The sequence below is a fragment of the Ovis aries genome, chromosome 2, assembly GCF_016772045.2.
Source record: "Ovis aries strain OAR_USU_Benz2616 breed Rambouillet chromosome 2, ARS-UI_Ramb_v3.0, whole genome shotgun sequence".
Lineage (NCBI taxonomy): Eukaryota > Metazoa > Chordata > Mammalia > Artiodactyla > Bovidae > Ovis > Ovis aries.
This window is the reverse complement of record NC_056055.1, coordinates 73,899,060-73,926,900: the sequence shown is the minus strand read 5'-3', so window position 1 is coordinate 73,926,900 and position 27,841 is coordinate 73,899,060. Positions and strand designations below refer to the sequence as shown.

General features: G+C 37.8%; 2 protein-coding genes across 10 annotated transcripts in view; one reads left to right on the top strand and one right to left on the bottom strand.

Moving 5' to 3' along the window:
- ERMP1 (endoplasmic reticulum metallopeptidase 1) overlaps positions 1-14,767 on the top strand; it is a 61,321-nt gene extending 46,554 nt beyond the window's left edge. Inside the window, exons 14-15 of the mRNA XM_004004366.6 lie at positions 11,310-11,473; positions 11,600-14,767. Of these exons, the coding sequence (XP_004004415.3) occupies positions 11,310-11,473; positions 11,600-11,761 (326 nt within the window). The 3' untranslated portion in view covers positions 11,762-14,767. The remainder of the gene's footprint in view (positions 1-11,309; positions 11,474-11,599) is intronic.
- RIC1 (RIC1 homolog, RAB6A GEF complex partner 1) overlaps positions 134-27,841 on the bottom strand; it is a 156,142-nt gene continuing 128,434 nt past the window's right edge. For all 9 annotated transcript variants that reach the window (XM_042243427.2, XM_042243429.2, XM_042243428.2 and 6 more), the window contains 7 exons: positions 26,543-26,701; positions 26,315-26,454; positions 24,460-24,746; positions 23,266-23,457; positions 20,555-20,732; positions 20,213-20,401; positions 134-19,423 (listed from right to left, as the gene is read on the bottom strand). In XM_042243427.2, the coding sequence (XP_042099361.1) occupies positions 19,135-19,423; positions 20,213-20,401; positions 20,555-20,732; positions 23,266-23,457; positions 24,460-24,746; positions 26,315-26,454; positions 26,543-26,701 (1,434 nt within the window). In that variant the 3' untranslated portion in view covers positions 134-19,134. The remainder of the gene's footprint in view (positions 19,424-20,212; positions 20,402-20,554; positions 20,733-23,265; positions 23,458-24,459; positions 24,747-26,314; positions 26,455-26,542; positions 26,702-27,841) is intronic.

Here is a 27,841-nt window from a genome sequence, read left to right as displayed (position 1 = left end):
AAGTCAAATAGTTTTTTTCTTCTTTCCCTTCTTAAAAATTTCAATACGCACATATATTTTTTCCTCAAATTTATAATAGTGACCAGCAACTTAGGAAGAACTTAGCATTTTTAAAAGGAATTAAAGCTGGTTATGATTTTTAAAATAAAATACTTTATTTTTTAGAGCAGTTTAGAAAAAGTTTACAGAAAAATTTGAGCAGAAAGTACAAACATTTCCCATGTCTGCCCTCCCCCACCCTCCAGCTTCCCTTATTATTCTCCTTTAGCAGTAAGTGTGGAACATATCACTGATAAGCCAACATTGATACGTTATTAATAACAAAAGTCCTTAGTTTATTCTTTGTGCTGCTCAGTTCTGTGGGTTGTGACAAATGCGTATTGTCATGTATTCATTATTACAATATCATACAGCATAGATTCACCGCCCTCAAGTCCGCTCGGTGATCTCTCTGCTCACGCCCTCTGGCAACCACTGACCTTTTACCGTATCCATTGTTTTGCCTTTTCCAGAATATCATATAGCGTGGTATTTTACTTGGTACCCTTTCCAGATTGGCTTATTTAGTAATTTGCATTTAAGGTGCTTTTATGTCTTTTCATGGCTTGATAGCTTATTTCTTTTTATTGCTGTGAATGTACCACAGTTTATCTGCTGATCTGTTGAAGAATATCTTGGTTGTTTAGTTTCTGGCAATTCTGAATAAAGCTGCTATAAACACTTGTGTGCAAATTTTTGTGTAGAATAAGTTTTCAACTCATTTGGATAAAGATCTAGGAGTGCAATCGCTGGACTGTACAATAAGCCTCTATTTACCTTTGTAAGAAGCTGCCGAAGTGTTTGCCAAAGTATGAACTCCTACCAGCAAGGAATTGGAGTTCCTGTTGCTCTGCATTCTCACCAGCATTGGTGCTGTTAGTGTTTTGGAGTTTAGTGATTCTTATAGATGTGTAGTGGTATCTCGTTACCGTTTTGTCATTCCCTAATGACATATGTTGTTAGCATCTTTTCATACTTATTTGCCATGTGTATAACTTCTTTGGTGAGGTGTCTATTCTGATCTTTTGTCCATTTATTAATTTATTGTTGAGATTTAAGAGTTCTTCATATACGGGTACAAGTCCTTTATCATGCATTTTGCAAATATTTCCTCCCAGTTTGTATTTTCATATCTTAACAAGGGTTTTTCACAGAGCATAAGTGTTTTAAATTATTGAAGTCCAACTTTCTTTTAATGGCATGCACTTTTGGTGTTGTACCTAAAAATCACTGCCAAACCCAAGGTCTTTAAATTCTCTCTGATGTTACCTTCCAGAAGTTTTAAAATTCTGCTTTTTACACTTATGTCTGTGATATGTTTGGAACTAATTTTTGTGAAAGGTGTACGGTCTGTGTCTAGATTGATTTTTTTGCATCTGTTCCAGTACCATTTGTTGAAGACTGTCCTGTCTCCACTGAGTTGCCTTTGCCAAAGATCAGTTGACTGTATTTGTGTGGGACTATTTTGGGCTCTATTTTGTTCTACTCATCTGTTTCTCTATTCTTTCTCCATTAACTGCACTGTCTTGATTTCTGTAGCTTTATAGTATTTCTTGGAGTTGAGTAATGTCAGTGTCTCGACTTTACTTTTCTTCAGTATACTGCTTATTGCCTGTCTTTCGTCTTTCCATGTATCAATTTGGCAATACCCACAAAATAGCTTTTTTTAAAAAAATTTTACTTTACAATACTGTATTGGTTTTGCACAAAATAGCTTTTTGTGATTTTGATTGGAATGGCATTGAACCTATGGATCAAGTGCGGGAAAATGACATCATTATTGACTCTTCCGATCCATGACATGGAATCTCTCCATTTATTTATATCTTATTTCTGTAGTTTCACACTTTTGCTCATATAGATTTTATACGTATCTTGTGAGATTTATACCTCAGTATGTAATTTTTGAGATGCTAATGTAAATAGTATTGCTCACTGATGGTATATAGGAAAGCAACTGATTTCTGTGTATTAACCTTGTATCCTATAACCTTGCTATAATTGTTAGTTCCAGGATTCCTTTGGTTGATTCTTTCTGATTTTCTACATAGATGATCATGTCATTTACAAAGGCAGTTTTGTTTCTTTCTTCCCAGTCTTTATATTTCCTTATCTCGTGGCATTAGCTAGGACTTCCTAGTTTGATTTTGAAACTGAGTGGTAAGAGGAGGTCATCCTTGCCTTGTTCCTGACCTTAATGAGAAAGCTTTCTTACCTGCTGAGGATGATATTAGCTGAGTATATTTTCTGTGGATGTTCTTTATCAGGTTGAGGAAGTTCCTATCTGTTTTTAGTTTGCTGCTAGTTTCTATTGTAAATGAATGTTGGATTTTATCAAATATTTTTCTGTCTTTTGATATGACCTTGTGGTTTTTCTTTTACCCTGTTTATGTGATGGATTATATTACTTGATTTTTACATGTTGAACCAATCTTGTATACCTGGAATAAATTCCACTTGGTTGTAGTGTATAATTCTTAGTTGGATTTGATTTTCTAATATTATGTTGAGGATTTTTACATCTGTGTTTATGAAGGAATACTGATGTTTAGGTTTTCCTGTCATGTCTCTGTGTGGTTTTGGTATGAGGGTGATGCTGGCCTCAAAATTAATTAGAAATTATTCCTTTTGTTCCTATCTTCTGGAAGAAATGGAAGAGAATTTTTATAATTTCTTCCTTAAATATTTGGTAGAATTCACTAGTGAACTCATCTGGGCCTGGTTCTTTCTGTTTTGGAAGGTTGTTAATCATTCAATTTCATTTAAGAAAAGACTTTCAGATCCTCTGTTTTTTCTTGTGTGTGTATTGGCAGATTGTGTCTTGGAAGGAATTGGTCTATTTCATTTGGGTTATCAAATTTTGGTGCCTACAGTGTTCCTAATATTCTTTCATTGTTCTTTTACTGTCCACGGGCTCATCCTATAGTGTTGTCACCTACTTGACTTCTGAGATTAGTAATCTGTGTCTTCTCTTTTTTCCTTAGCCTAGCTAGAGCCTTATTGGTTTTACTGATCTTTTCAAAGAACTGGTCTTGACTTCCTATTACAATTTTATGAATTTCTGCTGTTTTTAATTACTTATTTTTTTCTACTTAGTTTAGAAAAAGAAGTGTAGATTAAATCCATTTTATTAAAGTGGAAGCTTAAGAGTATTGATTTTAGATCATCTTTTCTAATGTATGCTTTCAGTGCTGTATTTTTCCCACTAAACACTATTTTGGTGCATCTCATAAATTCAAATGCTGGTTCACTTTACTTTGTTAACATTTGTTTTTCAGTATCGATTTCTAGCATAATTTCATTGGGGTCTAAGAGCATACTTAGTATTTCTGTTCTAAATTTATTGAAGTGTGTTTTATGGTGCAAGATATGGTCTCTTGGTGAATGTCTCATGTGAGCTTGAAGGTGTATTCTGGTGTTGAAGTACTATGAATGTTTTTGATGGTGGTGTTTTTCAGCTAGTTCCCAGAGTCTGCTTAAATTCATGTTCATTGAATTGGTGATGCTATCTAACCATCTCATCCTTTGCCCCTTTCTCTTTTGCCTTCAGTCTTTCCCAGCATCAGGGTCTCTTCCTATGAGTTGGCTCTTCACAACAAGTGGCCAAAGTATTGGAGCTTCAGCATCAGTCCTTCCAATGAACAGTCAGGGTTGATTTCCTTTAGGATTGACTGGTTTGATCTCCTTACTGTCCAAGGGACTCTCAAGAGTCTTCTCCAGCACAATTCAAAAGAAGCAATTCTTCAGCACTCAGCCTTCTCTATGGTCCAATTTTCACATCCATACATGCTACTAGAAAAACCTTAGCTTTGACTATACGAACTTTTGTCAGCAAAGCGATGTCTTTGTTTTTCAATACACTGTCTAGGTTTGTCATAGCTTTCCTTCCAGTGAGCACGCATTATTTAGTTTCATGGCTGCAGTCACCATCCACAGTGATTTTGGAGCCCAAGAAAATTAAATCTGTCACTGCTTCAACCTTTTCCCCTTCTCTTTGCCATGAAGTGATAGGACTAGATGTCATCATCTTAGTTTTTTGAATTGAGTTTCAAGCCAGCTTTTTCACTCGTCTTTTACCGTCCTCAAGAGGCTCTTTAGTTCCTCTTCACTTTCTGCCTTTAGACTGTTAACTATGTCCCTGAGGTTGTTAATATAACTCCCAGCAATCTTGACTCCACCTTGTGATTCATCCACCCTGGCATTTCACATGATATACTCTGCATATATGTTAAATAAGCAGGATGACAATATACAGCTATGTTGTACTCTCTTCACTATTTTGAACCAGTCAGTTGTTCCATGTCCGGTTCTAACCGTTGGTTCTAAGGTGGTCTGGTACTCCCATCTCTTTAAGAATATTCCACAGTTTGTTGTGATCCACCCAGTCAAAGGCTTTAGTGTAGTCAATGAAGCAGAAATTTTTCTGGAAATCCCTTGCTTTCTCCATGATCCAATGAATGTTGGCAATTTGATCTCTGGTTCCTCTGCCTTTTCTAAACCCAGCTTGTACATCTGGAAATTCCTGGTTCACATACTGCTGAAGATTAGCTTGAAGGATTTTGAGCATAACCTAGCTACCATGAGAAATGTACACAACTGTGTGACAGTTTAAGCATGCTTTGGCATTTTTTTCTCTAGGACTGGAATGAAAACTGACCTTTCCCAGTCCTGTGGCCACTGCTGAAAGTGAAAGTGTCACTCAGTCGTGTCCAACTCTTTGCATCCCCATGGACTGTAGTCTGCCAGGCTCCTCTGTCCGTGGAATTCTCCAGGCAAGAATACTGGAGTGGGTAGCCATTCCCTTCTCCAGGGGATCTTCCTGACCCGGGAATTGAACCCAGGTTTCCTGCATTGCAGGCAGATTCTTTACTGTCCGAGCCACCAGGGAGTTTCCCAAATTTGCTGACATACTGAGTGCAGCATTTTAACAGTATCATCTTTCAGGGTTTTAAATAGCCCAGCTGCAATTCTATCACCTGCAGTAACTTTGTAGTAATGCTTCCTAAGGCCCACTGACTTTATACTCTAGGATGTTTGGCTCTAGGTGAGTGACCACAATGGGTCATGAAGACCTTTTTTGTACAGTTCACCAATGTATTCTTGCCATGTCTTCTTAATCTCTTCTGCTTCTGTTACGTCGTTACTATTTCTGTCCTTTATTGTGCCCATCTTTGTCTGAAGTGTTCCCATGATGTCTCTAATTTTCTTGAAGAGAGCTCTGGTCTTTCCCGTTCTATTGTTTTCCTCTTCTTCTTTGCATTGTTCATTTTAGGCCTTCTTATCTCTCCCTGCTGTTCTCTGGAACTCTACATTCAGTTGGATGAATCTTTCCCTTTCTGCCTTGCCTTTCATTTCTCTCCTTTCCTAAGCTATTTGTAAAGCCTTCTCAGACAACCATTTTGCCTTCTTGCATTTTTCTTAGGGATGGTTTTGGTCACTGCCCCCTGTACAGTGTTACTAATTTCCATTCATAGTTCTTCAGGCACACTCTCTACCAGATATAATCCCATTGATCTATTCGTCACTTCCACTGTATCATCATAAGTGATTTGATTTAGGCCATACCTGAATTACCTAGTGGTTTTCCCTACTTTCTTAAAGCCTAAATTTTGTATTGATATATTAGCATTTTAATTATACTTGTTAAACATTACTTTCAGTGGTTTCAAGCTTTCAGTAAGTTAACTTTCAAGTAACACTATACTGCTTCATGGGTAGTAGGGACATTTTATAACATAGTATCTCAAGTTGACCTCTGAAGCAGTGAATAAGTCAGATACTTTTCTCTCTTTCTCTTTCACTTCTTAAGCTTTTTAATGTTACATGTGGGATTTTTTTCCTCCTCAGACTTATTTGATCAGCAACTTGAGGGCTTACAGTGTTTCTAAAAGTAATTGAAGCAATAATTTTTAAGGAGCCTTATTTAAAAACTTTCATTGTCAGATATTTGTCGTCAGGTAGATCGCAAGAGCATTTGGCCTGGCATTAGCAGACAGTTTGTTTACCTTTCTTGGTATATTTACCATGTTTAGAACTAGTAGTCAGGTCCTTGAGTTTCTCAAATGGTGGTTTGAAGTCTTCTAATATTATTTTGCAAAAGTATACTTGATCATGTCACTTCCCTAAGTAAAAGAGCTTTTCTGTGATTTCCTGTTGCTGCAGAATGCACTCCAATTTTTTGGGAGAGAGCATGTTTGGTCTTTGGTAATCTGGCTTATGTACCTATTTCAGCTTTTTCAGAACTTCCCTTATGCACTCCTTAGCTGCATCCAAGTGCTCATTTCCATCGTCACACACTCCCTCTTGGTGAGAGTGATGTTTTCTCGTTTCTCTCTCTTTGGAACTCTGTTTCTTCTCTTGGCAAAATGTCAGTATTATTCAGACCTTTCTTTCATTGTCTCTAACAGACTGAGCAACTGCTATCTATTTTGTGCCTTTTGTACGTATCTCGATTGTAGCACTGACCTCCTTGTATCATGGTTATTTAGTTCATATCTGATTTTCCACTAGCATTCAAGGGAGGCAGATATGGACGTGTTTTTGTTTTTCTTTCTAGTCTCTGTGCCCAGTAAATATTACTACCGCCTAATGGGCACTCAATTTGTTGAGTTACATTTGACAGTTTTTTTTTTTAAGATGGTATTCAGATACAAGGGAAAACCATGTTTGTTATTTCTAGTGAAGGTATTTTTTGGATAGGATTGACATTTAATTTAAATCAGTAAATTTTGAGTAAAGCAAGGCTGTTCTCCATAACCATGGTGGGCTTTGTTCAATCAGCTGACAGCCTTAAAAAAAAAAAAAAACTTGCCTTCTTCAAGGAGGGGGAGTTTTGCCAGCAAGTCCTGGGGATTCTAATTCTTCCCTGAGTCTCCAGCCTGCCTGAGCCTCCTGCAGGTTTGGATTTGCCAGCCTGTACAGTCACATGAGCCAGTTCTATAAAATAATTAACTTTTTCTACATATCCTGTTTGTCTGCTGCTACTCCTAAGTCGCTTCAGTCGTGTCCGACTATCTGCGACTCCATAGACGGCAGCCCACCAGGCTCCGCCGTCCCTGGGATTCTCCAGGCAAGAACACTGGAGTGGGTTGCCATTTCCTTCTCCAATGCATGAAAGTGAAAAGTGAAAGTGAAGTCGCTCAGTCATGTCCGAATCTTTGAGTGAAAAGTATCTTCAAACATAACTTTCCCTCTTGCTTTTTATTCATTCATATATAAATATAAAATATATTTCTATTATAAGGCCTAATTTACATACATTGACATGTCCAGATCTTACAGTTCCATTAGTTTTGATAAAATCATACATAACCCCCTATCAAAACACAAATATTTCCATCACCCCATAAAGTTCCATTACATTCTAGTCCCCCTGAGCCTGAGCAGCACCTTCTGATTTCTGCATTAAGAGATTTGATTTGCCTGTTCTTGAATTTCATATATACACATAGAATCATCCAGTATGTAATAGTGTCTGGTCAGTTAAGCATAATGTATTTCAGATTGAGCTGTGGTGTTTTCAAGTTGTCAATATTTTGTTCCTTTTCACTGCTGACTAGTAGTCAGTGTATCAGTCAGTAGTCAGACTGTCTCGTGGCTTATCTCTCTCCTATTGATGGATACCTGGGCTCTTTCCAGTTTGGGGCTAAGGTGGATAAAGCTGTTATAAACATTCTTATGAAAAGCTTTTTGGGAATATGTTTTCCACCTCTTGTAGATAAATACCTAGTAGTGGAATTGTTTAGTTCATAGGATGGACTTATGTTTAACTTTCTAAAAATGTTGTTTCCATTTTTCTCTACCAGTATACAAGAATTTCAGTTGCTTTGCATTCTTCCTGAATTTGCTGGTTTTTCCTTTGTTTTTTCATTTTATCATTCCTTATAGGTGTTGAGTGGTAGTATCTTTTGAATTCCTCTTATAATTAAGATGTGGAACACTTTTTGAAGTACTTATTGGCCATTCATATGCTTTGTTTCCTCACGTCTTTTTCCCTTTAAAAAACTGGGCTTATTGTCTTAGAGGAGTTTATATATTCTAGACACAATCTTTTATTAGATACCTGTGTTACCAGATTTTCTTGCCCATTCATTTTCTTATTGATGTCTTCTGATGAGACTTCTATCTTATCAAGCTTTTCTTTTAGGATTAATGCTTTATGTGTCTTCCAAAAAGCTTGTCTACCCAGACATTATGAAGATAGACTTCGTTTTCTTATAGAAACTTTACAGCTTTAAGTTTTTATGTTTAGGCTTAGGATCCACCTTGAATTAATTTTTGTGTATGGCCTGAGGTAGAGGTCAAGGCCCTTTTCCCTTACACATATTCAGTTCCAGCACCATCTGTTGAAGACTCTGCTTACTGAGTCACTTTGGTGCTCTTGTCAAAATTTTGACTCTCTATCCCTCACAGCTTTGCCCACTTTCTTCTGAACTTTCTCTTCTGCACATAGTCTGTTGGGTTTTGTATTTTTTGGTGACCAGTGGCCATCATATCAGTTGTGAAAAGTAACTGCATTTATTGTGTGAAGGCATAGTTCATTCAGTTTTAACACAGAAGGGACTTGAAAATCTAGTGGATAAGGGAAGCTGGAGGACACAAGGTGGTAGTAGTGAAATAGTAAGATTTGGTTGTTAAGCAGTGGGATGAAGTACTTGTGAGAGATAAGGGCTCTAGCTGATACCTCTTAGGTGAATACTTCCCTTTTCTAGGCTTTAACAATTTAATTAGGAATAAACTCATTTTGTACCAACTGGTTTTCTTGTTCATGCCAGTAAATTGGTTTTTATTTAAATGCTAGCCTGTAAAAAGGAAGCACAGAAAAATTTAAATCTCTCTCCTTCCTGTACAATTTGGAGAATTCCAATAAAAATCAGGTCCCTGACAGGCAGATTGCACATCTACTGGCCTGTGTTTCGTGATTACAAAGGTTAAGAAATCATTAAAAAGAAAATTGGTGGTATGACGGTCTGTTTGTGTACCAGTTACCACATTTCTTAAAATTATAGAAGCTTAATCATTTAATGATTAGGAGAGTGAAGATCCTTTGTAGTTTTTGGTTTTCACTGTTTTCCTTGCCATTCTTTACATGCTTATTAATTTTAGTATTTAGAACTTTAGTATTCTCTAATATAAAATTATTGTAGTTAGGGTCATTACAAATTTATAAGTTAAGAACTGACACTGTAATGTTGAATCACCCTATCCATCTTGCTATCTTACTGAATCTTTTAATATTTTTAATCATTGATACTAATGTTCTCCAGGTATACCAAGAACCGCCAAAATTTAAAGGGCTAGATAGTAAATACTGTAGGCTTTGCCATATGTCTCTGTTATAGATTCTTTCCTTTTTTGCTAGCCACTCTTTAAAAGCGAAAAACCCATTCTTAGCCCAAGAGCCATACTAACGCAGACCTCAGGTGTAGTTTGTTAACTACTGTATACCATGTGTAAATACAGTATTTCTTTACCAACTCGTATGCCTCTGGTCTGTATATAAACAGTATATCCTGTACTTCTAATATACAACAGTTGTGTAGATAGTAAGCATCCTTGCCTAGTTCTTGGCATTAGAACCACAGTCTCTAGTGTTTTGCTGTTATGTAAGATATTGACTTTAGGACTAAAAGAGTGTATATTTTTAATGATGTTAAATAAGCATTCAAAACTTAACATTCCTTCAATGTTTTTTAATAAAGAATAGGTTTTAATTTTGTGAAAATCTTTTTTAGCATCTATAAAAATAATCATCGAATTTTTCTCTCATGGTATATTAGGTTATCATGTATTTTCTTAATGTGATGCATGATACTGGTTTGGGGTGTTTTGAGCACTGTTTTTAACAATTTAGGTATACATTATAAATGTAAACACACTGTGACTGTTACAGATCACAAAACAGTTGGTAAGTTTTCCTTCCTTTTCCTGTCTTGCAGCAGTTTATGGGGCATTAGAACTGTTCTGTTGAAAAGTTGGCTGGAATTCCTGAGACCCCTTGTGCCAGGTGCTTTTTTTCTTAGAGTGGTTTCTTTTTCTAGAGAGATTGGCCTGTTTTAGCTTTATTATCTCTGTGTTCAATTTTGATAACCTGTATTTTCCTAGCAATGTACCCATTTCATTCAGGTTTTCAAACTTATGGAAATAATAGTGATTATGTAGTGATTTTTAACATTTCTTCTCTTTTTTTTTGTTGTTGGTTGTGTCATTTTTAATTCTATTATTGGTAGTTTAAAAAAATTATTTTAATTGGAGGCTAATTACTTTACAGTATTGTAGTGGTTCTGTCATACACTGACATGAATCAGCTCTTGTTTATCTTTGTGTACATTAGTGTTTGCTCTGCTCTTTTCCCCTGCCTCTTTTCCAGTCAGGTTACCGAGTGATCATCTTAAGTTTAAAAACACAAAACAGATTTTTGATTACTAGGTTGGTTTGTTCTACTGTCTATTTCATTGATTTCATCTGTAATATTTCCTTATCTTTTAAAGACTCTGTCCACTTGCCTGAAATAACCTTTGTTCTTTATTTTTACCCTTTCTGAATATCTTGGGATACAGTATGTGGTTAGGTCTAGTTTTGTAAGCTACATTTTTCTTTTAGTAGCTGGGTTGTGTCTATTCACATTTATTTTTATGACCAATACTTGCAGTCGCAACTGCCTCACAGTATTTATAATTACTTGTGTTTTACTTGCTGTATTTGTGTTCTTATTTCTATGATGTATAAGCTGATAAGAATCCCACAAAAACTGGCATACAAATAGCAAAAAATTAAATAGGTGATCAAAACAAAAATATAAATCTTAAGTGCCAGAAACTTTTTTAAAGCACAAAGCCAACAACAGTTTTATCTGCTTTCCCCTTTCCCTGTTTGTTACAGGCAGCATTTGCACATTAGTCTTCCACTTTTACATTAATATTTGTCTTAATACAATGTATGTGGATATGCTAAAATCCTCAGTGCTCTTTTGCTCTGGTTTTTGCAGTTATTCTCTAGATTTCTGAAGAAGGGCTTCTGAGTGATAGGTAGGTTCTTGTATGTTTAAATGCCTGGGCCAAGGTGTAAACACAAGTTTTCTTATTATGAACTCTGTGCTTTTTCTGCACCTCATTGCTTACCTTGTTGATTCATAATGAACATCCAGACTGAAAGCCCTCCACTAGGTTTGTACTGAGTGTCTTTATTGCTAGTGAAGCATGAACTTCGTAGTCTGGTTTGGGTTGCTTTTCTTGAAGGTGGTTTTAACTGTTCTTCCTTTTATCCTACAGGACCAAGCCATATGTCATTCTATGTTCGAACCCACAAAGGGGCTACGCTTTCTCAGTGGTCTCTCGGCAACGGCACCCCAGTCACAAGTAAAGGAGGGGACTACTTTGTCTTTTATTCCCATGGACTCCAGGCCTCCACATGGCACTTCTGGATAGAAGTACAGGTGTGATGATCCCATCATCGCTGCTATCACTGATCAGGTTCCCAGGGTGGTATTTGGCAAGACCCTTGGGATTAGTCAGTGTTCTGACTCCTTAGAGCTAGAGAACTAATTAACTTTCTCCTGTAGGTCTTGGAAGAACAGCCTGAAGGAATGGTCACTGTGGCTATTGCTGCCCACTATTTTTCTGGGGAAGACAGATCCTCCCAGCTGGATGCTCTGAGAGAGAAGTTCCCAGATTGGACATTTCCCTCTGCCTGGGTGTGCACCTACAATCTCTTTGTATTTTAATCTTGTGGATGAGCTCTAAGTACATATCCAGTGGGATACTCCATGTGGCACAGTTTCTCCTTATGTTGCATGGACGGTTGTATGTAAGTCAGTGAATTTTAATGAGCATATGTTCTAAGAGCTTTGTGGGCTAACACTCTTCAGGGCTGGGCATGATCTATAATGGTTACACTGTGGAGTAGAGTGCATGGCCCTTTTGACACTTGAAAATACCAGTTTTCTGGCACTTAAGCACACATGGGTACTACACACACGTGTCATTTTATATGACCTTAAGAACAAAAGCCAGCAAACCAGTTTTAATAGTTGAACCCTTAGGATCATGAAAGATGCAGAAGGTACTGTAAATCCCTTGTTAATGATACAAATGACATTTCCAGTTAAAGCCCAAGACCATTGTTTTTTGTGTCAGTAGATGGTAGGTAAAGTATCACAGGAATTAATGATCAGTCATAAGAAATTTGAGATGAAGACAGGCTTCTGAGGCCCCAGCCTGTGCTGGGAGCTGTGCTTCTCTGGGCAGCCTTGTGGGCAGTCTTTAGAGTGTGCTTGGTGGCTCTAAGGCCCTAGTACTCTGATGTGGAAACCTGTATTGAAGTGGTGGCTCCTGTCCTTCAGACACATGGTCACTAAGATCCATCGTTGGGATGCTTTTCTGAGGTGGTTTTCAATACTTGCTTCCTTTTGGGGTTTCCAGGCTCTTCTGGTTTAGAATACTGTCTGTGGAAGTACAGGACATGAACTTCCCTTCTCAGAGCACTGAGGTGCCCCAGCTGGCTGTTCTGGGGGTGGGAGGAGAGTGGGAGTGGCTGGACATTTTGATTTTAAAAAAAGGAATGAACAGAATATTGTCATCCAAAGTTAATCCTTCAGGGCATAATATTATTGATGCATTGGGTCCTTGTTTTCTAGCCAGTTGAACAGGTTAGTTTCTCAGTAACTTACTGTGTCTGGCAGAGCTGGCTTTCCTGAGACTTGAGGACCTGTGGCTTGCACTGGCGTGTCCTTCTAGCTGTTGGTGTTTAGGTCCTGCACAACAGCAGCTCTAGGACTTAGAGGTACTTTTCATGTTGAGGAAGATGGCTGTTGGCTCCAGCAGTGGAAGAGTTTGGTGAGAGCAATGGTAAATTCTGCTAGCTTTCTTTTTGTCCTTAGTAAGTTGGGCTAAAAGAGCCATAGTGAAACAAACAAAACAGTGGCACTCAAATCTGCCTGAACAGAAAGAGCAGAAAGCTGCTTGTCCGATATATACAGTGTGCATTCTGAATCGTGCTCCTATTTCCTCAAAAACTGGGCCTACACAGACAGCAGCGTTACAGCCAGCGCTGAACGGCACCATGCTGTCACATGCATGGACACTGGAGCCAGTGCTTCTCCTGGACTTCGTAAGAACCACAGAGCTGACCCTTGAACAACAGGGGTTAGGAGTGCTGACCTCTGCACCGTTGAAAATGTGCATCATCACACCCCTGTATACAAGGTTTTGTCTCTGTGGATTCAACTATGGATCATGTAGTACTGTGATATCCATTCAATGAAAAACCCCTGTATAATTGGACCTGTAGTTCAAACCCATGTTGTCAAGGGTCAGCTGTATCATTAGTCTTAGATGATTCAAGTGACACACACAGTCTGCACTGTTCATAGCTTTTATAGACTCACAATTGTGGAGAAAAATAGTATCTAAATGAATTTCAAAATACAGGCATATATTCTGTTTCTCTGGTTAATCTGAAATAGATTACTGGAAATTATTTATAGGGAAAAGAAAAGCAAAAGCAAACTTCCAAATGTGGAAGAAGGGCACTACCTGAGTTCCCTGTGATTCCCATCTGCCCCACCCCGCCTTGGGAAGCATGTTATTAACTCCTTTTTGATAATAATCATGGTTTTCTTTGCCTTTATTTTCCTATGTGGACAGTTTGCTCTTGTTTTGGTTTTCTTTGGCATTATAAAGCTCTAATGTTGTAGAAGGTCAGTAACAAGATGCACATTAGACTCAGGGTATGCTTAACAGTCTGGGGGACTGCTTTAATGCCAAAAATGGTTAAATAATTGCACACAATACTCATGGCTCTTAATAATACACTGTCAGATCAGCAGTCTGAAGAACTTGTTTTTGCACAGTACTACACATTCGGGGAAAGTGTGAAGGATTGTGATTTTGAAGAAATTCTTAAAATTCACCCAAGAACGACGGTTGCATGGAGTACTTCTGTTTCCATACTTTAGCAGATGTACATAGGGCTGATCATATTTCTAAACCATTACCACCACTTACTTAAGAAGCCAGCCTGCACACTCAGGAAGCTGTGGGAAAAATGAATATGTCTGTCCATTATCTTTTCACTGGTTTCCTAGGGATGAATTGTTGCCTTACAGTTTAACTGAAATAAACATGTTAAATACTAGTCAGTATCATTAACAGAGAAACAGACCATCATTGTTTATATTTTCCTGTAATCCCCTCATCTGAAGAGTTATTTTAAATCCATAAAGCCTTTTAGAGCTTTAAAAAAAAATACAACAACTCTGCTGTTAGAAAGACCTAGTTGGCTCCTGTGGGTATAATTGCTATTTTAAAGGGTCATGTGAACAAAGAACTCAACATGGCTTCAACTGGAATCCATTTTACTGTGGAATGAAATTGTGCATTTGAATTTCACAGAAATTAAATGTTGAGCCTATAGCCTGTTTAGCAGTTTTATCATCACTGTTGGCAAAGAAAATCACTGAAGGGCCAATAAAAGATGTTCTTTCATTGGGGGATCGGGGGGAAGAAAATACTATCTTTCAGCCAGACAGTGACCCGCTGCTCACAAGGAGGGCACACCACCAGGCCCCAAAATACAGAACCCACTTGTGAGCTCCAAGAGCTCCGTGCAAGTTACCTCCCTTTCCAAGTAAGTTCCCTCAGAACAGTTCAGCACAAGGTGAAGCAGCCAAATAACTTATGTTCTTAATAATACCTTGTGTTTTAGGGCCAATAAAGCCAAAATGCATCTATGCCTCATGTCTGTTTTTATTCGAAAAAACATCTTGGGCATTTTTGAAGTTCATCAGTACTGTATTCTTTTAATACTAGCACTTCCTTACTTGATTAGTGAAAATACAACAAGTGTTCTGATAATTTCTTTTCTTCAAGTTTGGCCTGTATCATGACCAAAATGAGGTTTAGCCCAGGAATGGAATGTGGGTTTAACACCTAAAAGTCAACATAATAGACTGTGTCATTAGAATAAAGGACAACAATATAATCATCTCAACAGAAGTGAAGTTTTTTTGACAAAGTTAACACCTCTTTACGATAAAAAATTTAATAGAAGGGAACTTCCTTAACCTGATAAAGGCCATCTATGGGAAACTCAACAGCTGACATCCGAATGTATAATGAAAACTCAGTACTTTCCCCCTAACATCAGAAAGACGAGGGTATCTACTTACTGCCACTTGAATAGTGTATTGGAGGCTCTAGCCCAGGCTCTGATTATAGATGACATGACTTTCTATACAGGAAATGCCAAGGAATCCACACAAAAAACCTATTATATAGTTAGTGAATTGAATAGTGTTGTAGGATGCAGCTGCAACATAGAAAAATCAATTATTCTATATACTAACAAACAATAATCCAAAAACAAAACAGTTCTATTTGCAATAGCATCAAGAATAAAATACTAATAAGCTTATTAAAAGTACCTATAAAACCCTCCTGAAAGAAAACTGAAGCCATGAATAACTGGAAAGACATTCCATGTTCATGGGCTGGAAGGCCTATTATCAAGATGGCAAGATTTTCCAAAAATTGATCTGAATGTAATCCTTATCAAACTTCTAGCTGCCTTATAGGTGTGTGTGGGTGCACACACAAGCTGACAAGGTGACTCTAAACTCATATGGAAATGCAAGGGGCACAGAAGAGCCAAAATGGTCCTGAAAAACTCAACAGCTCTCAAGTTCAAAACTTCCTTTTTCTAGGTAGCAACAGTAATCAAAACAATGTCATACTGGCATCAAGGAAAGACCCAGAAATCAATGTAATACAACTGACAGTTCCAGAAATAAACCCATTCGTTTGTAGTCAGTTGATTTTCAACAATTCAATAGGAAAAAAATCTTTTCAGTAAACGGTGAACTTTTCAGTAAATTATAACAACTGAGTAGTCACATACAAAAGAACAAAGTTAGACCTCTTCATACCATATACAAAAACTAACTCAGAATGGATCAAAGACCTAAATGTAGGTGCTAAAATATAAAACAGAAAAAAACATAAGCATAAATCTTCATAACCTAGGATTCGGAAATGGTTTCTTGGATATGACACCCAAAAGCTCAAGGAACCAAAGAAAAAGTTGGGGACTTCACCAAAATGAAAAACTTCATGTCTCAAAAGACAGTATCATGAAAGTGAAAAGCCCTTAGAATGAAAAAATATTTGCAAAACTGTCTAGAATATATAAAGAACTCTTGCAAATCAACAATAAGATAAATGAGCCATTTGTGAAGTGGGCAAAGAATGTGAATATAGTTTTCTCCAAAGAGATGAGAATGGCTAATAATCATATATGAAAAGATGTTAGCCATCAGGGAAATGTAAATCTAAACCATAAGATATGACTTCATACATAACTCAGATGGCTATAACCAAAAATACAAAAACAAATGTTGACCAACAGAAACTTGAACCCTCATCCACTACTAGTGGAAATGTTTTGTTTTTTTTTTTTTCTTTTAAAATGGTACAGGCACTTTGTAATACAGTTAAGCATACCCCACCCCCCAGCCCCTGCCACCCCCGCAAATTAACCAGTTATCATAACCCAACGTTTCCACTCCTAAAGCGAACTGAAAACTTACGTCTACACAGAAGCCTGCATATCAGTGTCCGAGTTGAATCTCTCCCAAATGTCCCTCAACTGAAGAGTAAAGAAATATATCCATAAAATGGTATACCCATATACATTTTAAATATAAATTTTTAGTTATAAGGAAAATTCTAAAAGGTGGAATTATATAATGAAATATGACTTTTAATACATACATATTTTTCTGTTAACTTGATGAGTAAACAAAAAGTTCATGTAATGGTTTTATTGCCCTTTACCAAGTTAAAAAAAAAAAATACACATTACAGAAGTAGCAGCAACTTTTAATTACAAGCAAAGGTTAACTCTACCCCCAAATAACTTGTTTTGGTATCAGCAAATAATTTAAACTTCAAATAGTTATACTGAATATTTAAATTCATTGGTTAAATATGGCTTAAACAGTCAAATACGTGATCCAAACAAGGCAAAATTAAAATATGATTCAAAAAATTAAAGTATATAACTACCAAAGAAAAGTTTTTCTGTAAAGCTGCCAATCTTTTTGCCTTGGGGCCACCTATATCTGTTGGTTGCAAAACAAGTATTTTATACAAGAAAAGTTTCGGTCATGGCATTAACCATAGGAATATGGTTAACTTAATGGTGCCCTGCTTTTAAGAGTGAAAGATGAACCCAGCAGCACATTAGGATATCTGTAAACATGGCTGTTTACCATGGTGAATCATTTCTATTGATTAAATACACCAAACACAAAAGTAATGCTAGTTCTTCTCATAATGGACTAGGACAGGAGAAGAACTGCTTCAGTTTCTTGCTGGGCTGCATGGACTCACATGGGAAACATTTTCTATCTTAAGATTCAGGGAAAGGTGGTTTAAAACAAAGGCTTAAATAAACGTAGCACCAGAAGGGCCAGGTACCAGTAATCACATATTCCACCAATTCAGGAGTTTTAGTATGTGAAAGTATTGCACTTGTAATGTGAAAAGTAAGTGATAGTAAATTATCAAAATCAGTAATTTAAAACCATTGATGACTTTTGAACAAAGCATTTTTCAAATTTGAGTTTCCTTTCAAAGGAAACCTGGCTAGGACAACTAAATCTAGCCATTAATTTTAAAAAGCAAGGATAGAGGACAAAGTTTTATTTCTAAACTGTAATTGCACTATGCGAGGAGAGGCTGTTTTACATAGTGGTATGAATTTGGTCCACATCAAATACGTTGTTACTATAAAAATAAGTTTGTTTTTGTAAAAAATAACATTGCATTCCTTTGTTCAAATTGCACAGTACAAACAAGCTATCTAAATTAATACTGTTATAGGGTAATTGATAAACATACAGTGGATATGTGTTTAGTCTGAAGCAACTGAGTCTGCAATTGTGTTTTCATAATGTATGAAAACTAAAATTTAAGTCATATCTAGAAATACATAAAATATTTAAGAAGTTATGATGAATGCATTCTTTACATACTAACTTTTAGTAGCCGTGATAATACAGGATTCAGCAGTCTATTTACATAGAGTTCATTTTTATTCAATTTACAAAAGCAATAAATAAGAAACTACATTAATTTGCACAAAACCTGTTTCATTTCATGATCAGTGTGACCATTTCTGTTACCTTATGACCAAGCCAATAAATCTGTCTTCCTTTATGAAGAGTGCTTGTATCTGGAAAGAAGAGCAAGCCCTGTCTTTGTTCTAAGAGTGAGTATCTATAGCCATGCAGAATCCAGCATAAAACCTTACAAATTATAGTACAAGCCCTAAAAATCGGAACAGTGCCTTTGAGTATATTTACACAAAATTATTCACAAAAAGATACGATTCTTTGATACAAAATAGTTTAGTGGTATCTAATAGCATAATTGATAAGAACTCCTCAGGCCTCTGCCTACACTCACCTAGCAGGAACAAAGCTAGACAAAAAGCAGGCACTGACACAGGTAAACAGCTTCCATCGATTGAGGACCAGGATTAACAGGCCAGAAGAGGAGCATGTTACAGGTGCCTATTATACCAGGGCAGGCATCTATTCAGAGGCCCAACTAGGGAGTCCAGTGCTCTTGATCCAGGGGGCAAACAGGTAGCTCAAGCACTTGATGAGCTACAGCAAGCACCTTAGCATTTATTTTTAAAAAGCAGTCCAGAACACACGCTAAACCAGAAAACAAAGGAAGCTTTAAGTAGTGAAAAAGTAAGCTCATTTGGGGCAATGCGATCCCTGTGGTTTAAGAGCTACCAATCTTTAAGAAAACCAAAATGTTCGCATATTGTACATATGTACAATATTCTGTACAACTTTCCACTGCAGCTTAAAAAAAAAACTTTTATGAAAGATGATCTTTTTTTTTTGATATCACATTTTTTATGGACTCAAGATTTCATAGAAGAAAAAGTTAAAATTTAATAATACCTTACCAGAGTCTCTGAGCTGTGTTCTCCCCCTGGTTAAATTTTCCAACTAGGTCACAGTGTCCTCAGTTGCACGCTGATGCTAGTTAATACTGCCCATGGAGATGGTACTCACTGTTGTTATGACACAGAACAGTCGTAAGTCCCATCTTGCAAAGGTTCCTCCTCCTCTGCTCGCGCCGTGGCCTCCTCTTTCCGGCTGACCAGACTGCCACCTGCGACCTCGCCCTGGGGGATGCCCCCATGGCCCGAGGAGCCCCTGTTCTCCTCTGCCCGGGGGCTGGTCTGTTCAGGAGTCTTACCCACAGTCATCGGCTGGAAGGCTTCAGGCTGGACCTGCTCTTCTGTGATCTCACTAAGCTTCTGCAGGTGTGGCTTAATGATGTTTAAAAATGGCTTATATCCAGGACTAAGCAGAGGAAAAAGGAAATTGGCTCTTATCAGCCACATTCAAAAGGCTCCATAGCATGTTATGGACAGATTCTTACTAAGCATTGATACAGTAGGAGGCACAGAGGTAGTAGGAAGGGAAAGGCTTTTAGATGCCAAGGCCCCCATGGAGGGGGCTACACATAATGTAAGTGTGAGCACAAACAGCAAAGATGGATATTCTTTATCCGGTACTGCAATTAAAAAGCATATTCTATAATCGTAAACACCATTAATAGGATTTTCAGACTTGAAAAACAGGACCTTCAGAGAACATTTAACCTAAACGAATTTGCCAATTAAGGAAGACTAGAGCCAAGTGAGGGAAACCCCAAATCCACAGGTGACTGGCGACAAAGGGGGTAGATCCCAGGCTCTTCTACTTTCATTCACTATTCTTATTTTGGGCTTGTCAGTAACTGCTATGGAATGTTCAACTCACACAGACTTTAAATTTTTACTCGTTTTCAGGTTATCATCTTCAATTCCACAGAACTAGAAATCTCAAGTTCCACCCTAGTTCTAAGGTCATTTGGACTGTATTGGTCCTCAGTGACACACATTCACTGACAACAATCAATATGACTCATTTAAAATAACTGGGTCTAAAATGGTAACTAAAGAAAATAATCTTAAAAATGAATATACAAAAGGAGTTTTTATTTCAAGCAACCTACAAATCTCCAAATAAATGAACCAGAAATAAGCCTTAATGTGAAAGAGGAGAAGTTACCAGAGGACAGTCAAGGGAACGAGCCTAATAACTTACCAATCTGTGGAGGCCCATCGGTCCACAGCATGCAGCCCCGTCTTTATGTTCTGTAACATCTCTCCATCTACCTCTGAAGACTGTATAATAACCAAAATCTGGTTGATGATTGAGGATTCTCTAAGAATCAGGCCTATAACAATGCACCAGTCCAGACATCCTGCCTCCATGAAGATGTGCAGCAAATACCTATATACAGAAGCAGAAACACAGTGACTGATGCTAGGAAGGATCTATGGATGAAGAGAAGGGCAGTCGTTATTGGGAAGGCAGCCTATATACCCAATTTGCCCAAACGCCCTGAGGAGGCATTCTATGCTTCCAAAATGTTGAGAAACTTACCGAAGCTGGACCTGGGATTTGTGAGGCCCTTTACTCGCCAACTCCATGGAGATATGCTCCAGCTCCGACTGGGTTAGACTGAGTGTGGAGAAATTTTCATCCACCATTGTCCAGTCTCCATCCACCATGGAGCTACTTTCAGTCAAGTCCGTGGCTGAACCAATACTGCATTCATCACCTGATGAAGAATTGTCAAAAGTCACAAACTAGCTTAATGTATGTCTTCCTTCAATTAAAAATATTGGCTGTCTCTCAGATGTTGCTTCCTCTTTAGGATTTTGAGACCAAAACATTAAATTCACTACTAAAATTCCCATGTTACATTAAATAGTAGATGTTAAAAAAAAAAAAAAATCATCAGAGAGGTAACCAGGCATTATGTGCCATATAAAAGAAAAATACACTACTACCTATTAAGCAGTCTTGCCCACCTCTGGAAACAACAACAAACCTAGCTACAATTTGTTCAAGTCCTTTTTGGGGAGAGGGAGGTGCCACACAGCTTGTGGGGTTTTAGTTTCCAGGTCCTTGAGGCAGTGAGAATACAGAATCCTAACCACTGGACCACCAGAAGATTCCCAATCAAGTCTTTAGATTCAATCACCAGTCTACAAGAAGTACAGAAACTGTTTAAACCATGAAGATGCAATCAACTGAGATCCAGTCATGAGAAAATTCTCAGAAGCAAGTCTCTTCAATGAATAAATTGCAAGAAGAAAAAAAGAGATGGGGAAGGGGAAAAAGCACTAAAAATGGAATTTAAGAAACATAATCACTGTGTATGAATCTTACTTGGATCTTGATTCAAAGTATCCTTGGGCTTCCCTCGTGGCTCAGCTGGTAAAGAATTCACCCGCAATGCGGGAGACCTGGGGTCGATCCCTGGGGTGGAAAGCTCCTCTGGAGAAGGGAATGGCTACCCACTCCAGTATTCTGGCCTGGAGAATTCCATGGACTGTATAGTCCAAGGGATTGCAAAGAGTCAGACACAACTGAGTGACTCTCACTTTCTTTTAAACCGCAAAAATATTATGACATTGTAAAACAGCTGGAATTTGAATACTTACTGGATATTTGATGGTATTAAGGAATTACTGTTAAATTTTTAGAGAGATGTGCCATTATTTTAAAAAAAAAGTCCTTTTAGAAATATATACTGAAACATTCACAAATAAAACATATCATATCTTAGATTTAGTTCAATAGTACAAGAAGAAAGTGTTTTATCAACAAATTTATTCATGAATTGGTAATAACTGAAGTGAGGGTTGGAGGGAAGGTGCCCATTATAGTATTATTTCTCCTTTTAAAATATGTTTGAAATAATCTCTCTAAAAGGTTTTCTAAAGAAAAGCAATGATGCCACCTCAGGTCCATTAGGATGCTACTATTAACAAAATCATCAAAGAAGTATTGGCAAGGCCGTGGCAAAACTGGAATCCCTGCCAGTGTTGATAAGCAGTAAAGTGGGGCTGCTGCTATGAGGAAAAAGCTGAAAACAGAATTATCTCGTGAGCTGACAATACCCAGAAGAATTGAAAACGGTCTCAAAGAGACTTCCCATATTCACAGTACCCACCCTCCCCGTTCTTTGCAGCATAATTCACAATAACCAAAAGGTGGAAGCAATGCAAGTGGCCACTGATGAATGGATAAACAAAATGTGCTTTGAACACACAACAGAATATTGACAAACCCGAAAAAGGAAGGAGATTCCCATGCACGCTACAACAAGGATGAATTTTGAGAACATTATCTAAGTGAAATAAGCCAGACACAAAAAGACAATTACACAGGGACAGAAAACAGAATGTAGTTGCCTGGAGTTGGAGGAGGGAGAGATGGAGAGTTTTCTTTAATGGGTATAAAGTTTTGCTTTTGCAACGTAAACAAGTGTTTTGCAGGTTGATTGCCCAAGAATATAAATGAACTGTACACATAAAAATCCTTAAAACAGTAGATTTTACATGTATTCTACTACAATAAAAGAAGCCATGGCTTCTATATGCCTCCCTACATAGGAGCAGCTCAGGCAACAGTGAGCATACACTGAAAATCAGGCATCAGGTGGATCTGGCCACTGAAGCTGCAGAATCAGACCAACTGCTGCTTCAGCTCTTATATAAACCTAAACAACATGCATCACTTTAAAGCTTCTTCAATTTGTAATTCACCCATTACTACAATTGCAGAAGACACACATTTTTTTGGTAAAGGGTCAGACAGTAATCTTAGGCTTTGAAGGCTGAGATGCAAAATTCAGGGTATCATGCAGGAATTTAGAAGATAAAAAAATTTTCCCATAATTTTTTACAGCTGAAATAAACAGAAGATAACTGGTAACAATTTTTTATAATATAGGTCCACCTATGAGAAGAATGGAATTCTTTACACATGGATAAAGTTTTGTTTACTTGAGGTTCAAAGTTAGTGTTTCTGTATCATCAAAATTGATTACAAAGGTTCATTTATTAGTGTTTAGCTGTAGTGAGGTTTTACCTGTTTCATTTATGTAAAATAAACACGGTAAAGTATAATCAAAGTGATTTTGGCCTTGTGCTAGTAATTATTCACCTGTCCAGCAGATACTAATGCTAATTCTCAAAGACACATCTTGAAATGAGTAAAGCTCTCTCTGAAATGCTACATATGGCATATAAACTTTCCTCCAGAGAAACTAATGAGGAGCTAGGATTTAAAATGATATCTACCTTTATTAGATAAAGGAGACAGGAAGGCATCTTGCATCTGTGGCCCGTGAGATGAGGCTGTGTCTATTTCTTGATGAGCAGGACCAATGTTGCCGAGCCAGCTCTGACTTCGTTGGATATTAGAGACGCCAGCATCTATCTCAAGGTTTAAAAATGGGTCAGTTGACTGTGACTTCAACAGCTGCTCTCCCACTGCAAGGTAGGAAACACAAAAAAAGGAATTAAAGGTGCATACACTGCCATTTCCAGTTCAGTTCTTTCAGCTTCTCTTCCCCCACCAACTCCAAATACGAAAAGTTCAAAGCCAATTAATGTCACTACACTGCATCACCCACCCATGAACCAGGGAGGTTGGACTGGAACAGAATGCACTGACCAGATAATGCCACCCGGCAGTCATCTTCTATCATTATTTAACTTACCAGAAACTAGGCAAAACCTCAGTCATCCTTAAATGATTTTCCTTGGTTTTAAGATGACATGAAACTTCCAAATGCCATAATAAAAAGGGTTTTGTTTGAATTTTCCTAAGTAATAATGATTACAACCTGAACTAAAAAAACCTAAAAAAAATTTTTTTTTATCAAGATACAGTTCACTTTGCCCTCTCCTAATTTAGAAGATGGCCCAAGCTCTCAAAGACGTATTTTTTACCATTTCTCTGGAATGAATCCTGTCAGGTAAGTCACAATTTAGCTTATTTTGAGATCTGTGGCTAACCAATGCCAAATGAAAGTTGCTCAGTTGTGTCCAACTCTTTGCGACCCCATGTACTATATAGTTCATGGAATTCTCCAGGCCACAGTACTGGAGTGGGTAGCCATTCCCTTCTCCAGGAGATTTTTCCTGACCCAGGAATTGAACCAAGGTCTCCTGCATTGCAGGAAACTTCCTACCAAAAAAAAAAAAAGTGTGGTATCTTCTATACTCAGTCAATGCTCAACTTGCTGATAATCTGAGAAAACAATTGGCTGGATTTATAAATTAAACTTCAAAGTCAAAAGGCCAAGAGACACATGATCTACTTTTATTTACATCCTTAGTCAAATGGTGGATGTTCCAACTGATCTACAAAAAGTCAGCTTCTATCTAAGCTTGGAATGAAAAGACTTCTTGAATATCAACTAACGGAAAAATGTCTAAACATTTGGAGCAAATACAATTCTTGTATAAGTAACACAAAGCCTATATTACCTGTTCGGTATTTTCCATTTTTGAAAGGAGAACTGACAGAAGAAGCTGGGATGATGGGAAGTGGCCAAAGGAAATCTTTGTGGAGCCTCTTCAGGGCCAACACAAAGTTGTCTACTCGGGCAGCACGGGTACGCTCCTTGCACAGCCAACTAATGAGTTCAAAGCCCAGCTGGGCTGCAAAGCAGCCGAGATCCTTTAGCCGAACTTCTTCTAAGAGACGCCGAGCGTGTCTCCAGAGCATCATATCAATATACATGTTCTCAGCACAGTCACTGTCTTTGCTCCATCTGTAAGTGGGAACACAAGTAAGCTACAGAACAAGCTTCACATACTTCTTATGAAGTAGCACTGAAAATGCTGACAAGGAGGTAGGAGATTCGAGGGAAGAGGAAGATCAAGTACCAGAGCTTCTCCATGAGATAGCACACCTGTTGAACAGTAGCTGGAACACAGTAAGTAGCCTCTTAAACATGTCTGTAAAAGTACAGAATAGAAAACAAAAAGGAGACTTACAAAGCAAAATCAGGAAGAGGATAGTGACTGGATGAAGTAAAGAAAGGAAGCAAACAAACACTGTATTTGAAAAGACCAATGAAAAGAGGAAAGGAGATCAGACCAAGGAGACTAAAGAGAAGCAAAGTGAAATGTAGTCTCTTACTGTGAGTTATACAGACACATAAGAAAAAAACAGATTTAAAGAAATGAATGACTAAATATCATCTGTTACCCCTTATTCCTATGAACTGGTGAGTCGCAACTGGTTTGGTACTGGGGTGATGGCGTGCCTTCAGAGAGCAGTACTGGAGCAGGACTACCTGCATTCTGAACTTGGCTCTGCCCCACAGTTTTGTGAATATAAAGAGAGTTTATTTTTCTGGGCCTCTGTTTTTCACCTGTATAATATGGATAATAACAGTATATTTACCCATACAGAGCTGTTACTGAAAGACCTATACACGGAAATGTTTGAATTGTGCCTGGCGAGCAGTGAGCACTTAGTATATATTAAACACCGCGCACATTCAGGGTATAGCTGAGTAGCTACTGTTTGCCTGGCAATTGTTTTATAGTCTTTCACGGTTGCATTTAACTTGCTTATGGTGTGTGTGTGTCTAAGTGTGCGTGTGTTGGGAATGCAGGTGTATTAATGGCTCTGTAAGAAAAAGCTGTAAAACATCACAATAAAAATGTTCAGTAAGCTCTCATTCTGTGTCAGGCGCTGTAGTAAGAGTACACACAGAATAGAAAAGAAAGGATTAGGGGAGAGAAAGAAACCAAGAGCCAAGACCACATAACAACACAGGAAGGAAAACAAGGACCTCACAAAACAGGCAAATCTACTTTACAATGTTCAGCATGAGTTCAGAGCTACCCCTCAGGGCATAGTAACCCATCTACATATAATACAGGTTTCAGACTCCAGGATATACTTTTTGGCACGAACTGTTTAATGACTTCTCCACTCAAAAGAGTCCCAAGAGAGTCCAGTACAGGACTAAAATGTCAAAAGGTACACTGGGAAAGAATGGGAAAACTGCTGACTGTCAGAAGGCTTTTGAATTATTTGCAGATCTATCTTCCTTTTTATTCTGGTCCTCTGTTATCAGAGGTAATTTAATGTTAGTTGCATTTAGAATGGGCACATCAAGACCTATTCTAGCACAAAGGGCAAAAATACTACAAAGAATAAAGAAGTGAATTTAGGAGAAAGAAAAAAGGGAAGCCTTTTGGGAATGTAAAAAGGAACTGCAATCAGATCAAACAGTTTTTTCCTAAGATCCAATTTTACAAATACTCTGAAATGCAATGTGTTATAGAATTCCTTAAAAGCAGGAACAGTTCTTCATTCTTTTACCTTTTTCCAGAAGGACCGGATGGCATACTTAGTGTTTTCTGTAAGCTGAATTTACTAGCAGGAACACTGTCAGCTGACTGGGATAAACTGATGCTTCGATTCCTGAAGAACTCAAATCCACCACCACTTGAACTAGGTTCCTATGATTACACACAAAGTGCAGTATGGTTAGCGGAAGATGCCACGTGGGTGTGTGGCCTAGCAGAGCTGTGCAATTCTTCAACTAACCTGAGCTGTAGGTGTGGATGGGGGCGTCTCAGATTCTCCAGAGCCAATGGCTTTCAGAAATCGAATCATGTGTCGACACAGGTCCCACTTGCCTTGTTCCAGGGCTGTGTTGAAAAGAAGGGTGGCATGTTGCCTACTTACTGCTGGGACTTCCATGTTCTAGAAAAACAACGAAGAATTCCTTTTACACTATAAATGATTTGAGAAGATATGAGTAATTCTTTATCTCCATGCTTCCCTAAACCCAGACAAGTAATGCAGATATAGCACTGTAGGGAATCATTTACTAGTAAAATCAAAAGAAGCATTGAAAAGTACCATGTAAGAAGAATACATGAGGCAAATACTCCCCTGGTGTAATATAATTTATGATTTCTTGCACTCCCATTACTGCCAGATATCTTAAACTTTATACATTCTTTCATTTCTCCTAGTGACTCTCAAAAGAAGTATATCATTCTCATTTTACACATGAGAAAACTGAGTTAAACAACTTGTTGAAATTATGCATTTAAAACTTTTTAAAAATTGTAATTGCATGGTAATGCAGAATGTAATGCCCATGTACAAATACAAGCACAGGAAAAAACGGTAAATAGTATCTCAGTATTAATATGAAAATTAGTTTGATTCTGTAGTCTTCCTGAATATGTCTCAGAAACCCCCAGAATTCCGTAGACCACACATTGAGAATCCCTTGCCCTCAAGAGTGTTAGAAATCCAAAATGAAAGAAGTCTGGTTCCCAAAAATAGGACTGTTGGATGAGAGAGAAATAAAAATATATGTTCTAAACAAAGAAAGAAATAAACAACTTGTTGAAGATCAGCAGAAAAGCAAGAGTATAAATTTGTCTTTCTGACTCCAAAAAAGCTCTGGTCTGTCCTGTGACAGAGCTTTCTGAGGATGTGACTTAATAAAAAACTGCTTTGGGCAACAGTATGTACTACTGCTACACAATGGGCATCCACAGTGGTTCTTTCACAGATTTAATCTTGCTGCTTGCCCTGGCCTTCATGGAGAGGCGCCTAACAGGCAAGTTCAACTAGAATTATCGTGTCAGTCACAACTTAGGAATCCTGATAAAGTCTCTAATTCCAATGCTTGGGAGATCACTGAAATCTAAGCAGTGACCTAAATTAAACAAACAAACAAAAAACTGCATTTATCTTGTTTCTGTTTTTATGACTGTGAGACCTTTTAAGAATAGCCAGAATCTCAGGGCCACCCACCTTCTGCCAGAATATCTCCTCTGACTTCAGTCAGCTGCCATGAAGCAAATGCTGACAGGAAAACTGCTT